Below are 14924 nucleotides of genomic sequence, written 5' to 3'. Positions count from 1 at the left end.
TGAAATGTAATTGAAGTTGTTACATGAGTAAAGTATGAGAAAGTAATTTTATACCTGATTGTAATTATGTAATAATGATATGACAATGATATTGATGACGTTGGCTCTCTCTACTTTATACCATGATCATGTATTAGATTGAGATTATTAGTGTCAATGGAACAAATTATGGTGAAGGGATGGTTATTAGATTTGGAAAAAAAAAACAACCCTGATTAATGTATAAAGAAAGATGACATGGAGGGAGCTGCAAACCCTGCGTAAAAGAACACAGTGTGTCACAGTAAGAAAAACAATGTGAAACACAATGTGAACATAATATTATTGTGAACACAGTGTGAAATCTCTTCACGTTGTTAAATTCGAGCTACACAACTCTGTAAACACGTTGGGACCGATCAATTGACAGAGTAAAACGAATATGACTAAGTGAATTCTTTGCGAAAAACCACCAGAGTGTAAAATCATCCTCACATTGTTAAATTTGAGTGATTTCACATAGTTGACTATGTGAACACATAGTGAACACAAGTGTTAGACACTGTGTTCTTTCCAGCAGGGAATTTTTCCATAATACTTCACTTTCCTGAAAATGCTTGGTAACATTGCTTCAACCTAGACATTCTCCCTAATGTTAGAGGGATTGAATATTTTGTGTTATGTAGTTGAGGACCATTTCACAACTTCAGTTCTCTTGGGTTGTTCAGAATCTTCAAGTGTATTTTCTTGACACCAAAGTGAAAGAGTCAATGATGTGAGGGTGTATACTGTGTAGAATTTGGCAGACATTACCCTTGTGTGATATACTAATTATAATACATGTGGTCAAGCTCTCACCAATTGTTCCCCTGTCTACTCGGGGATCTTTTTCCTAAACCTAAGAGTCCATTTATCTTAAAATTTTCTATGGTTAACATAGGAACATTGGTATTGAGACAAAATGACGCCATCATACATTTGTATATGTGACCGTGCATCACAAAACGAACAAAAAGTCGCACACACTGATTTTGTGTGAGGACTGAAAATAAGTGAAATGGGTCAACTGAGCCGATCTGCACTTTTTCATATTTTCTGAAAGAACAATTTTTTCTTCTACATTATGCTAAAATTTGGGTTCATTAAACGGGAAGGAAAGTGTGTTTTTTTAGAAGTTTATCTCGAACATTTTTTGTTGTTGCAGAATAGTGTTATTAAGTGTGTCTTCAGAGTCCTCTTTTTATTTCTTAAAAACCTTGTACACACTCTTCACTTTCAACTCCTATAACTTTTGAAAGGATGATGCAACTACTTTGAAATTTGACATCAATTAAGGACAGAATGTCATAATAAGGCATGATCAATTTCAATTTAAAGGACAAGTTCACCTTCATATACATAAGGATTGAGAGAATGCAGCAATATTAGTAGAACACATCAGTGAAAGTTTGAGGAAAATTGGACAATCCGTTCAAAAGTTACAAATATTTTAAGTATCTGCGCAGTCACTGCTGGAAGAGAAGACTACTACAGTGTATGATGTCACATGCGTACAACTATATAAGGAAAATAAAAAGAGAATTTCACAAAACTTTACTCTTTGAATAAAGTGCACATTTCTTCGACTTGCTACTGACATATGTTATGGGCAATGTTATTCCCCCTGCCTTCTGAAAGAGAGAAGTCGAGTGTTCTTTTGTTATGCGAGAAATATGGAAATATGTTGAATTTTCTTTATTCTTTCTTTATACTGTTGTACTCATGTGGCATCACAAGCCATAGTAGTCTTTTCATCCAGCCGTGACTGAGCAGAAACTTCAAAAAGTCATAACTTTTTAACGGATTGTCCAATTTTGCTCAAACTCTCACTGATGTGTTCTACTAATATTGCTGCATTCACTCAACTCACATGTCTATGAAGGTGAACTTGTCCTTTAATCTGGTAATCCCTTCATTGTTGTTAGTCCGGTGGTTTACATCCTGGTTTATTTTTTTTTTGTCCCATTCATCGCACAGCCTGCACGGCCTGGTAAAGGTTAAGCGCTTGAATAGACATTATACTTTAGAGCCTCTTTTCTCAGTTCACACATTTTCTGAGTGTGTGCTTTCTTTACAATATTTAACGTTGTACCAATTGTTTTTCTTGCTATACGTCAAACTCGTTGCTTTACTTTTAGTTTGCTAATAAATTGTAGTCCTATGTCACGGCTAGGAATGATGAGGCTATGACAATTATTTGCTGTACACAAGAAACTCCTAGTAATTTCCACATTTCTTTGTATTGGTAAGCATTTCGACATGGACTTCTTACACGACATTCTAAGTAAGATGGAATGAGAGTACATGTATGATGAAGCTTATAACTTGGGTCTTGGGTCTCACGAACACTGGTTGCATGGGCACCATATAGCCAAGATTTCTAGGCTGTAAAACGGCTGTAAATACCTGCAAAGGCTGTAGTGAATATACGCAAAGTAGTGATTTGATGTATTTCAGTTTCTCTTTCATCCTTTTGCCTAGCTTATTTCTCTATCTTTTTTTTTTTGCCTTTGTCAGCATTTCTAGAGCTTATTTGACTTCAGTTTTTGCTCTTCCATCCTGTCACAGGTCTTTCTTTCTTTCTTTTTGGTCACGTTTTATAATCACACATAACTGAAGATATTATCGATTTCGTGACGTTCAATTATGTCGTCACAGTAAGTGATCTTGTTTTTTTTTTAAGTATAACTTCAGTTTGAAAGACTTGCACAAGAAAAGTAAGAATTTAGTGTGAAAAGTTTTTAAATGATCATTTTTTTTCTTCTAAATGAACATCCGTTATAACTATGTAAAAGGACGATGTCAATAGTACAGTTACTAGTGGGTGATGCTTAATTACTTGCTTATAACTGAGCGAAAGAGAAATTAAGCAATATTTTGGCTGGCTATTTTATGATAGGTTTCATATTCGTAATGTACATAATCATTAGAGCAAGGACAGTAACTTGCTTATGTTTTCTTTTTCCTAGAGGCAATGCTAATCTGCGTAGATATTGAAGCTTCACTTTGTTGTTTGTACCGAGCATATATCTTGAATAAATAACAGCTCATCATACTCACTACTGATTGTAAACTTGTGTGTTATTACAAACAGCGTGTCCTCGTCACCAAGTATTTTATCAACCAGGCGAATCCCGATAACGAAATTCCGTAAAAACAGACAGTAGTATTTGACACATAATCAATACACACTAACAGAGTTGCACACGGTTGCTTTATATACACTGTTGGACACCAATTGATAGACGAGAGAGTCGTCTTGTTAGTGTACCCTGTTTGTATGTATACTTACGTCATTTGACTTATACTTTATTATACTTAACTTTTTTTTCTTCAATTGGTATTGAACCATCCGATGCCCGACGATTTAGTAGAGTTAATACTTAGTTTATCTGTGGACGTACAATGTGAAAATATAAATATGAAGAAGGAGAGAGAGAAAGATAGAGAGAGAGAGAGAGAGAGAGAGAGAGAGATGGGGGAGAGATGAAGGGGAAAGAGGACGTTCTAGTCGTGTATTTCGTTATTTTACAAAGTATATTTCCACATAACTGTATAGATGGTTATTTTTTGTTAATGTGGTCGTGACATCATCAAAATTACTTAAAATTATGAGCCATTTGTAGGAAACTGTACAGTGCTCGCTGCAATCAATTAATTTCTGAATTTAGGGCGGAAATCGAGGGAACAACAATGCAAGTGGCATATTATATATATATATATATATATATATATATATATATATATATATATATATATACATATTATACATAAAACGAAGAATCAAGAAATAAACTAGTAATGCATTATTTTGTCAATAGAGAACGAGTTAATTGTACTCAAATTTTCTGTCGCCTCAACCTTCTTCAGGAGTCTTGACGGGAAATAACCTTACGGTACCAAAACACAAATTGAACAATAGTTAAATTTGTGTAATAAACTCATTCTCTATTGACAAAATGATGCATTACTAGTTTATTTCTCGAATCTTCTTTATATTGGAGCCATATATGAATTCTCAACATGTTTGTACATAATACTCATAAGATACAAATTGATAGATACATGCATGCATGCATGAATATAGAAATGAATACATGCATTATATCACAGCATAATACGGCGAAATATGTACAGTCTCGTTTAAGCGATACTAAAGTATTCATGTGGTTCGATAGTTCGTTCTTAATACTGATTTTACACTGGTACGATTTAAGTTGGTCGAGATAAACATCTCCGTTCTCCGTATAATTTCACGCCTATAAATTCGGGAACCTACAGTTTTTACAAGCATCATTGCTTTTATGTAGGGCCCATCATATTTCTGACATTTATTTGTGATATCCTCAGATGATAATGACCATTTATATTTGTGTGTAATGTTTGTTTGTCTTTTTTTTCAAACATAAGATATGGTTGTATATACTTTGTACTTTTGTTTTATTGTCAATCATTTTGTAATCCCATCACTGAGAAAGTAGAAATATGAAATAAACTTGAAACTTGAAACTTGAAACTTAATATATGGACGCACACAAGTTAGAGCTGAATGAATGAATAATCCCAGCACCCACTGACTCCCAGTGGCTAGCAGGGAACACGAGGAAAACATTTTGGAGAATAATGTAGTCATGGGGTAATAAAGCAGTCAATCAATGCATATCACATCAATTAGATAGAAGATACCCTGTATCCTTGCCAGAGAAGCTTTTAATCACATGTGGTCTGTGTGCATACCCCATATCATAATCATAAAAACAGGCAAGCACATTTGTTCACACAGGCGCATCACAACGCAACATGCTGTTCTGACAGCAGGGCATTATCGTATTTCAAAATGTTGAATAGTGAAACCTTACGCTTAGATCTAGTTGGCATCAATTTGTCTGAAAGAGACTGAACTAAATTCAGTTCTGAGCCTGTAGCCTATTGTGCACTCTGCCTTTTCATCGCTATTACCCGTCAGTTGGTGATTTCTGATATACGACAAGATGAACTACGACGATTTCTTAAGCGAGTCGGGAAAATTGCGGCGCAAGTCTCCTTTTGCGAAATACAGTAAGTGAAACCCACAGTCACACTCTGTTTAAAATCATTTGGGTGCTCATAGATATTCTCTCGCTCATGCCTCCAAAGGTTAATAATAGTTACTGTTGTCATGTTTGCATGCGTTTCTGAGGGTGTATGCATTTGTGTGTGAAAACACTCGATGGCCCGAATTCACGAGTGGTGGTACAAATGAAACCAGGGTTTAAACCATAGACAAAAACCATGGAGCGCCAAGTGTCGCACAGAATATTCTATTTTCGTTACGAAATTGGTCCTTTCGTCGACAAAATGACCGTTTCGTTAACGATATTATCATTTCATGGACGAAATGTTCATTTAGTTACAAAATGTTGTCATTTCGTTACAAAATAATTACTTCATCGACAAAATGACTAATTTCGTGACGAAATATTTCATGCGACACTTGGCGCTCCATGGTTTTTGTCCATGGTTTCATTTGTACAACCTTCGTGAATTCGGGCCAGTGTCTTCCCCTATGTGCAAAAATGAAATCATGAAAAGTGGGACAGTAAGTTGTTGATAGTTTTCTGGCCACTGGTTTTCACAAAACCATTCTTGAACAGTCAATATGATTATGCAAATTGGTACGTTGACGACTTCACCTCCTTCACACTTGCCATGTACTGTTTGTATAGTACATATTTCCAGGACTAAGCAACATTTTTCTTTAGTTTCCATCCTCAAAACACATAAGTGTGTATTTGCCAATTTAAAGGTATGCTAATACCATGAATACGGAATATCCTAAAGTCAGTATGCCTAATCTATGCTGGCAACAAGTACAAGAAAGGTGAGCATGCCATAAAAACTATAGGCCTGGAACCTGGTCTCTGGAGGATACAAGAGATTCCTGCAAGGATTCCTTCTAATTGATTTGAATTTTTGTGTTTAACTACTGTCATTCTGACAAAACAACATAATGCTATTGCTGTTCATGATATCGCCGTTGTCATGTTTTTCTATATACAAAGCTCACACAAGTTCTGCTGTCTAATTTATATTCATCTTTACAGGTATGTTCGGTAGAGAGACAACGATCCCACTTATCGACCTTTCGCAAGGCTTGCCAAATCCTGACCTCTTTCACCTCGTGGGCGCAAAGTTTCAACTGAGGTTTGTTTGACGACTTGTTATTGATATACAAAAAACTCGTGGATACTATGTGAATCATGTCATTACCAATAGTTTATTGAGTTAATAACGATGTGCACAGATTCTTTAAAATAATTTAACTTTGAAAATCAGTTTTTTAAAGTGTATTCCAATCCAAACACATATGTCACGCAACGTGAAACTGATCCTCCAGACTCTCATGTTATTTAGATATCAAACATCACTTTTTCCGTATAAATACACTTCCCATTATTTCTCTATCCAAACGAAATTCAACACTTTCTTCTAATCTTCTATCTTTCTATCCTAACAAAATATACAAAGTAACATATATATTCCCTCCTAACTATTATATTTCTGTTAACAACAGTATCTTCCATTTCTGTTCACAACCAATATTCTGTTTCTGTTAACATCAATACTCAATCCGGTTTTACTAAATTGCAAACATATACATGTATTGACTTGCGTCTCATAAACCTTTTTTTTTGAAAAAAAAGGTATAAGAAAATGACGACATTTTATTTGTAAGAGGAAGACTGATTTGTAGGCATTTATTTTGAACCATTTATTACTAATGTATTCCCCCTTTCTGTTATAACATATACCACCCCTCTACACACCCATACATCAACCCACACCACATACATATTCACATCCACATGCATCCATACGCCCTTCCTATGACAGACATTCCACACATCACCTGACATTTTCCCGCTCTTTCAATTATCACCCATTGGTCCCTGTAACACTGAAAACATGCCCAAATCACCCAAGCCTACACATCATTTACATATAGTGAATATTTAGTTTTAATCTTTGTTTCTTTATTTGCATGTTTTGTCATGTTCATTTTGCATAATATTTATGTTACAATCCAGATTTACATGTAAAACCCGTGCCAAATTATGTGAAGAATAAACTGGTTACGAGTTAGTTAGCCAGGGGACTCCTTCCAAGTAACACGTGTGTGCTGCCCTGTCTGCTGTTGGTGTGATGAGTGCTAGAGAGCTAAGCGAACCCTAGCCCTTCAGCAACATCCAAGGCATATCAATTCCACCCGTTGCCAAATGCTATGATATGATACATGTAAACTATTATAGTCATTATGTTGGCCAAAAGTTAGAATGATTTTTACACTTTATGCCCTATTTGTTTTTTTGTTTTTCACCAAAATTGAAGCAAAACAAACTGACACAAATGCTTCACAACATTATGGGATTAATGTTTTGATTTGACTTGATTTGATTTATTGGTTCCTGTATTATCATTGTACATGCGCATACAAGTAGATGTATAGGCCCTACAAATGTGGTTGGTGCCAAGCGTATAAGCTGTTAACCAAGTATTTTTTTTTCCTTCATTGCCTTCACAATGTTCGGTAAAGCGTATCCGCAATATAATGGAAAATTATGTAACTATTAAAGTTTAATGTGCTGAATCTTATTCTTCTGTCTTGAATAGTTCTCTTCCCCCTCTCTTCGACAAAGATGGCTAAAAATTTGAACTCTCAAGTGAGGATATGGGAGACTGCCCAGAGCTACGGGAAAATTGATGGGTAGGAGTTTCGTATGCACATAATAATTTGCGATTGCCTATTTTTATATTTTTTTTGATAAGTTGTGATAAGTGATTTAATTATTTCATATTTTTACTATGTAAACTACGCATTTTATATATCCATAATTTGTATCCTTCTGAATATTTCGACTTCGACTTTCAGGATGGATATTGATGTGCGAGGTAGAACATAATGAAGAAATATTTCATGAATGACATGGATGTCTTATAAACAATGATAACCCGTTCAATACATTATAATAAGATAAAAGGCTAATCAAGAGTGCGTAATGACGTAAGGTTATACTGCACACATTGATACGGGCAGGGATCCAGCGGTTTGTTTGTTTGTTTTTTTTTTTAAGTGAAAACATAGTTTTGGTAAGGGTTTGAGAACCCGTCTGGCACCATTTCATTGGTTGCAATATATCGAGAGAGTCTACCGAGAAACTTACCTGCTTGACGCGATTTAATTGCAGGGATGAGGAGTTGATTCGGAGTATTTCGAGATAAAGAATAAAAGTCGGTAGGTCTAAACCGACTTTTATTCCAGAAGGATCCAGACTAACTCGATCTCAGGCAAAACTTGGCCCTATTTCAGACAATTTACACGCAGTTCGTGATCGCCATACTGAAAAGACAATCAAAGACGCTTAATAAACAGCATAACAACGTCAAAGACAGGGCGTCTCTATATTGGCCTAATACGTTTGAGGACCGCGTGCTGTCCATTTGTTTTATACAGGAGTAGCGCGCACTTCCCTGTCTTTTTAGTTAAGCGTCTTTGGTATCAACTCGGACTCTAACTGTGACCAGCCAGAATGCGAAGCGCTACAGGCCGCTCCCATAGTACAACGCTGTGCAATCCAGAGGAGACAACTCGTCCCGCCGTTAAAGCGAGGCCGAGTTGTCCCCGACATGCCCGAGTCCGAATTTAGCCTGACCCCGATCGGGTGAGTTCTGAGACTGCGACTCCGGCGAACCTTTTTGGTTATTATTTCGCATTTTCGTCGTTAACCATCGAATATCTTGTTATTACAGCGTTATTCCACACATTTCCTAGGCATACGTGCACATTTGCAAGTGAAATTTGACAACTTTTGCAGGCGTACCAGAACTATGTTTTGGCTTTAAAGGAAATACCTGACATTGCAATGATAAGAACAGCGTTTGTGACTGCAGTGTACACAACTCATGTCTCTTAGTGATGCTTAAGAAGTTTGATCAGAGAAATATTATGCTTGGTGTTCTAATGCAAAGTTGCACACTGGCACTGGTCTGATAGTCCCTGACCAGTAAAAATCACTGTCGGACAAGTAACTTTTCAGGAATTTACCAGTGAAAAATGGGAAACTTATATAAGTACCTACTGGACCAATGGATAGGTCACCCAGTATCAGAAATTAGTGTACAGTGAAAATTGGAAAAACTAAGTACCTACTGGACCGATGGATAGGTCAGACCAGTTATAATCAGAAATGGGTTTAATAGTGTGCAGCCCCATCTAATGGTATACAAGCCGCCTACTTTATAGTGTTGTCGCATATACTGTATAACGCCGTAGAGGTATTCCTTATCTTTATGTATATTAAAGTGAAAATCATTCGTTAAAGCCAACATACCCTGAGAGCTACGCTTGAATCAGTGATAATCACTATAATGTACAGTAATCAAAATGTAATTATAATCTATTACAGTCTCTCCATACTTCAGAACTAGAATAACTAATAATATAATGGGAAAATATGATACTTTTAGGAATAACAGTTCCTTTTTTTTATATTTTACTCCAACGAAATTGGCATTTTCAATAGATTAATGTCTAAATATTCTTTTCTGTGAAAGGAAATTATGTTTAGAGAGGGAGCATGTTCAGAATTTGAGGATGGCAGTTTGATATGCAGATGAAAGCTGTTCACCGACTGTTATAATCCCCTTTCCACTATAGATTCAGGTTGACAAAGGTTCCTGTTGTTCTTCGTTCCTCTCTAAAGGGTTAAATCTTTCCGAGAGTGGCTGGAAGAACTCACCATTAAACTTCACAAGCCACCAAACAGGACCAGCCCAGACCCAGACCGAGCACTTCAAGTGATTGTCAACGCAAGGGTCTTGTAGAGATTACATTCGGTGCATTCCTTACATGGCTTTCTATACAATTTCAACACTCAATTTAGCCAAAAATTCTTACGTATTGAGCATGTTGAACAAAAAAAAAGAAAAAAAAAGAATGCAGTATTATAATGCAATCATATAAAGTCTGATTGATATTGATTATCAATTTCGAAACTAAGTAACGGTCATTTTCGTAAAAACAAGCCCATTAATCATGGATGTTTTGACTAAATGAATTTAGCGTCAGTCAATATTGCTCCGGCACAATGTAAGACAATAATCTATATACAAAAACACACAAGTAGAAAATGAGGGCTTTAAACTAGGCAAACACTTTGACTGTATATTGCTTTAACAATAGCTATACAAAACAAATATTACCTTAACTGGAGTTTGGGAATATGGATGTACTTGTAGGAGAAATTATCTGGTTGTGTCACTTTCACCTAACTTTTATTCAAATTTCAGAAGGAAAAATACAATCCTGAATACAAATCATCATCTAGGCCTTATTTATGTCATTGTATGTACCTCTTTCCTAGACAACACGCAAGCCTATCAGCTATCGTTGTGCAATACATGTATTGAGGATTGGACGATATTTCTTCTTAACGCACTCTCTTAAAAACCCTAAATGAATAATAGACATATTAAAATTATCATGATTATAATCATAACACCAATAGAGAAATGTCAAATGCCTGCATGAATCAAACGTTAGGACCATTATTTGCTAATATAAAATCTAGGTGTGGCAGAAAAAAAGTGATCAAAATCAATCACAGTGTTTTTGCAGAAATAATTGTCAAATTTTAAATCATCTGATATACATTTATTTAGTGATGTTTATGTGCCTTTAATGTAATTTTGTTATGTTTTCCATTCTATTATGTATTGTCTCATTACATTTTTTTTCCGTAAAGCATCAGATAACAAATTTTTGCTTCGAACTGAAAAAAGAAGAAATGCTCCCTCGAAGCTAATGATTATTGATTTCATATTCCCTGCTTTAATGACAGACTGCAAACCTGCTTCTCAACGAAGGTCAAAGTTTTTTGGTTCCAGAACGAACTTATAGAACGTTTCTTGAAGCAATATGTTTTATATAATTATACAAAAAGTTTCTTTTGATAAATTCCATTTGTTCATTGTATTCACAATCACAGCAGCAGCTATCGTTGTCATAACTGTTCTAGTATCTTTGTCTTCAATCGATTTTTCGTGCCTTTATTACTAATGCCATCCCTATGAATGAACCTAAAATTACATATTGTATATACGCCTCACTTCAACCAGATTAAGTCTTATTTCTAATTGTGTGACTTCTGGCTTATGTAATGAACTTTGAAACAAATCTGGTTCCTCTGCGTATGCCGTTAATAAGTTGAAGAGCCTTTACGAATTACTTAGCAGAGGAAGTGGAAGTTATCGTACATCACAAATGCGTTCTGATAACGTTGAAAGAACTTCTAGGAACTGAAATACCATCAGTCATTTACAGTCACCACTTCGGAATAACACATAAAAACTTGCAAATATATCTCTCTCTTCTAACTGTCAACATCCGGTCTTGCTGCTTTTAGTACTAATAGTTCTTCTACATATGCGTATAACATAATTAATAACACAACACCATTCATTCCGTTTGAACCTTTGAACATTATGTGTTACAACATCGCAAGCTAGTTTCCACCTAACTCCTTAACTAACGCAATAATGATTTATTTCAGTTGCGGGTGATGCAAGGTGACCAAGTTGGAATAAGAATGGAAGAGGATGAACCCAGTATCACGGACATTGGAGAGGTGCTTTCTCAGTGGAATCTAGAAGATAAAGAAAGCTGGTAATAAACAGACAAGAGGTCATGTGTTGCTGTGTGACGAGGAGCAATATTTGAATAGCCGAGATTCCGTATGATTTCAAGTGTTCATATGAGGCCCTCATTTTAATGAAAAATACCTTTCTGCAAGATAACTTTTCTGAGTAGACACTTTCACAATCATGAGTAAAACTAAGAAAGCTTGCATTTAACTAGGTATAACATGATGTCTTTTATCACCATGGCAGGAAATTAAAAAGAATGTGTGTATGTTATTAAAAACATAAGATATTTATCTTTCTTGAATGGACGAAATGATAAATCTGATGACTGTTATAGTATACGATTTCGTGTATACTAATAAAACAAAGAATACAAGCATAAACAATCGAAGTATTTCATTACCAAATTTTTCTTCAATTTCTACGACAACTTTTTTCTAGATTATTTTCTATTTTCATGTAGATTCGTCCGATGATAGGCATTCCATACAAACTGAAGTAGTGTTGTCTTAAGTCACCCGTAACAAAAACAAATACAAACAAACCAAACACCCCAAGGAATAGGTGACGGACGAGTTCTTACATGAAATTATAAATCTGTTTGTATCCACTTTGCACTTCTTTGCTCTTTCTGAAACAACTATAAGGTGAGATAAAAGAAAAATCTAAAAGAAAGCCTTTTGCGTGTAAGCTAACACGTGAAAAGATTAAATGTGACCGTGCACCTCAAAACGAACAATACACTAAAGTCGCACACACTGATTTTGCGTGAGGACTGAAAATAAGTGAAATGGGTCAACCTAGCCGAACTTGACATTTTCATATTTTCTGAAAGAGCGGGTCTTCTTTTACATTATGCTAAAATTTTGTATCATAAAACGGGCAGGAAAGTGTGTTTCTTAGCAGTTTATCTCGAACATTTTTGGTAGAATAGTGTGATTAGGTGTGTCTTTAGAATCCCTTTTTCATTTCTTAAAAACCTTGTCCACACTCTTCGCTTTCAACTCTAATAACTTTTGAAAAGATAGTGCTACTGCTTTGAAAGTTGGTATTAATTATGGACAGAATGTGTTAATGAGGTATGTTTAATTTCAGTTTAATCTGATAATCCCTTCATTGTTGTTACTCTGGTGGTTTACTTCCTGTTTTTTTTTTTTGTCCCATTCATCGCACAGCCAGCACGGTTTGGTAAAGATTAAGCGCTTGAATAGACACTCTACTTCAGAGCCTCTTTTCTCAGTTCACACTTTTCCTGAGTTTGTGCTTTCTTTCCAATATTTAGGTAGGTTAGGAGAGTCCATCTGATTTGAGTTATACATCATTTTAAAGCTTAAAGCCTACTTTTTCAGAATATGGTCTTAGCTAAAAATTCATGTCTGGCGACTTTTTGTTTGTTTTGAGGTGCAGGGTCACAAATTATAACCCACGTTCGTATTGATAAATGTATTGCCTGTAAAACAGGCCAAAGAGACCGAAGTTCTTCTACGTCGTGCCAAACGGCCATACCCCATCACGGGAAACAGTGTTCGTAGAGAAACTTCTCAAGATATACACCTTGGCACAGTGTGTAGTTTGTTTGTTTGCTTTATTTATCCCGACATTGTAAAATACTATGAGTACAGAATAAATTGTAGCTTTCAAGTGCCATCTGCATTTAGTATAGAAAATAGTTTGGTTTTAAGAAAGCAAATCCTCTCTCTGGCTCCGATATGTCGACGATGCATATAATTATCTTATCATCTCGCCACACAACATAAATGAGCTCAATGGCTACCCTAAAACGTCTCAACAGGCAACACTCTAGCGTGTCTTTTGTAATGACGAAATACATGGGATTATGCTTGAAGCGGCACAAAATTATGCTAAATTGCCATGAAAATATGTCAAATCAAGTCAACCAATCGCCGCCAAGCAAGCAAAAAAACAACAAAACAATAAACCAAACCAAACAAAACAGAACAAAAAAGGAAGGTCCTGACATTATTGTTATAATTATCATTTCTTTTTGCTACGAATTACGGTGCCCAATCGATTGACAAAGAAAAATAAACATAAAAACAAATACAGTTAGATTGGGGTGCCCAATCGTATTTTAGTTCCTAATCGCCTTGTGGTGCCATTTGCATTGTGCTGCCCAATCGTCCTCCCATTTTTGCTACAATTTGTGGTGCCCGATAAACTGACAAGCAAACAAAAAAAAACAACAAAAAAACAAAACGAAAAACAGAACAAATAAATGAAGATTAAAAAAAAAATGAAAGGGCCTACATTTCTTTTTCATACAAATTATGGTGCCCAACCAGCTGACAATCCAAGGTCTCTAATTCTATGCTCCCAACTAAACTGAGGCCCTCAATCGGCAAAACCAACGAACGTCTGAAAAAAAAAGTCCTCAAAACTTTTTATTGTCAATTCGGTCAAAAAAAGCTCATAAACTAAAGGACCAACCAAATAGGGGGACCATCTGTCATAACACACCTGGAGATTTCCTTTCTGTGGCAATTATGCTATAATCATGCTAAAAACAGTCAAATTATGCCTATAATTAATGCTATAGGTGATGAAACGTCTAAAAATAACACTGTGCCAGAAAGCATAATTATGCCAACTCTGGCAACATAGCAATGTTCGACCTGCTTCTCTTGGCCACCCACTGCAGTGGTGATCAGTGTGAAAAGTAGGATTTTGCTTCATTGCCATGAAATTATGTTACATTATATCAACCTATTGTGGTGCCCAATTGAATAGCTGACACTACAAACAAAACAACGCACACAAACAAGAGCAAAAAACAAAAAGACACAAAACAAAAACAAAAACATTTCAAAACCATTCAAAACAAAACAAACCAAAAACAAACAAACAAACAGACACACAAACAAACAAACAGACAAGCAGAAACCAAAGGTCTCAACAACTTGCTTTGCTGTAATTTTCGACGAAGCACACAAACAAACGAAAAAAGGTACGACAAGACACAAACACATACAACAAGTAATTTCCTTTTTTAACATGTACAAGAATTATGCTAAATAAGGGACAAATTATACCTGGCATAATGTTAGATGTTGATTCTTCAAAAAATGTGTACGAAAGCATGATTATGCCAACTCTGAGAACATCTTTGCAACCACTCTTAATGACATGAGGTCAATAAACATTCTCTTTTATGCACAATATGAAATGATACGTACATCCTGTATTCTTTACCTGATCGAATAGAAAAT

At 35.5% G+C, this 14924-nt stretch overlaps 1 protein-coding gene across 1 annotated transcript in view; it reads left to right on the top strand.

Annotated features, from left to right (window-relative positions):
• Nucleotides 1-5009: 5009 nt before the first annotated feature.
• The window catches only part of LOC139719706 (kynurenine/alpha-aminoadipate aminotransferase, mitochondrial-like), a 36133-nt gene continuing 26218 nt past the window's right edge, over nucleotides 5010-14924 (top strand). The window contains exons 1-2 of the mRNA XM_071631101.1: nucleotides 5010-5076; nucleotides 6102-6201. Coding sequence (XP_071487202.1) covers nucleotides 5010-5076; nucleotides 6102-6201 — 167 coding nt within the window. The remainder of the gene's footprint in view (nucleotides 5077-6101; nucleotides 6202-14924) is intronic.

This window comes from Diadema antillarum, unplaced genomic scaffold, assembly GCF_040938485.1.
Source record: "Diadema antillarum isolate AM-2024a unplaced genomic scaffold, OU_Dant_1.0 scf00000114, whole genome shotgun sequence".
NCBI lineage: Eukaryota > Metazoa > Echinodermata > Echinoidea > Diadematoida > Diadematidae > Diadema > Diadema antillarum.
Note: the sequence above shows the minus strand (reverse complement) of the source record. Positions and strands in the feature narration are given on the sequence as shown.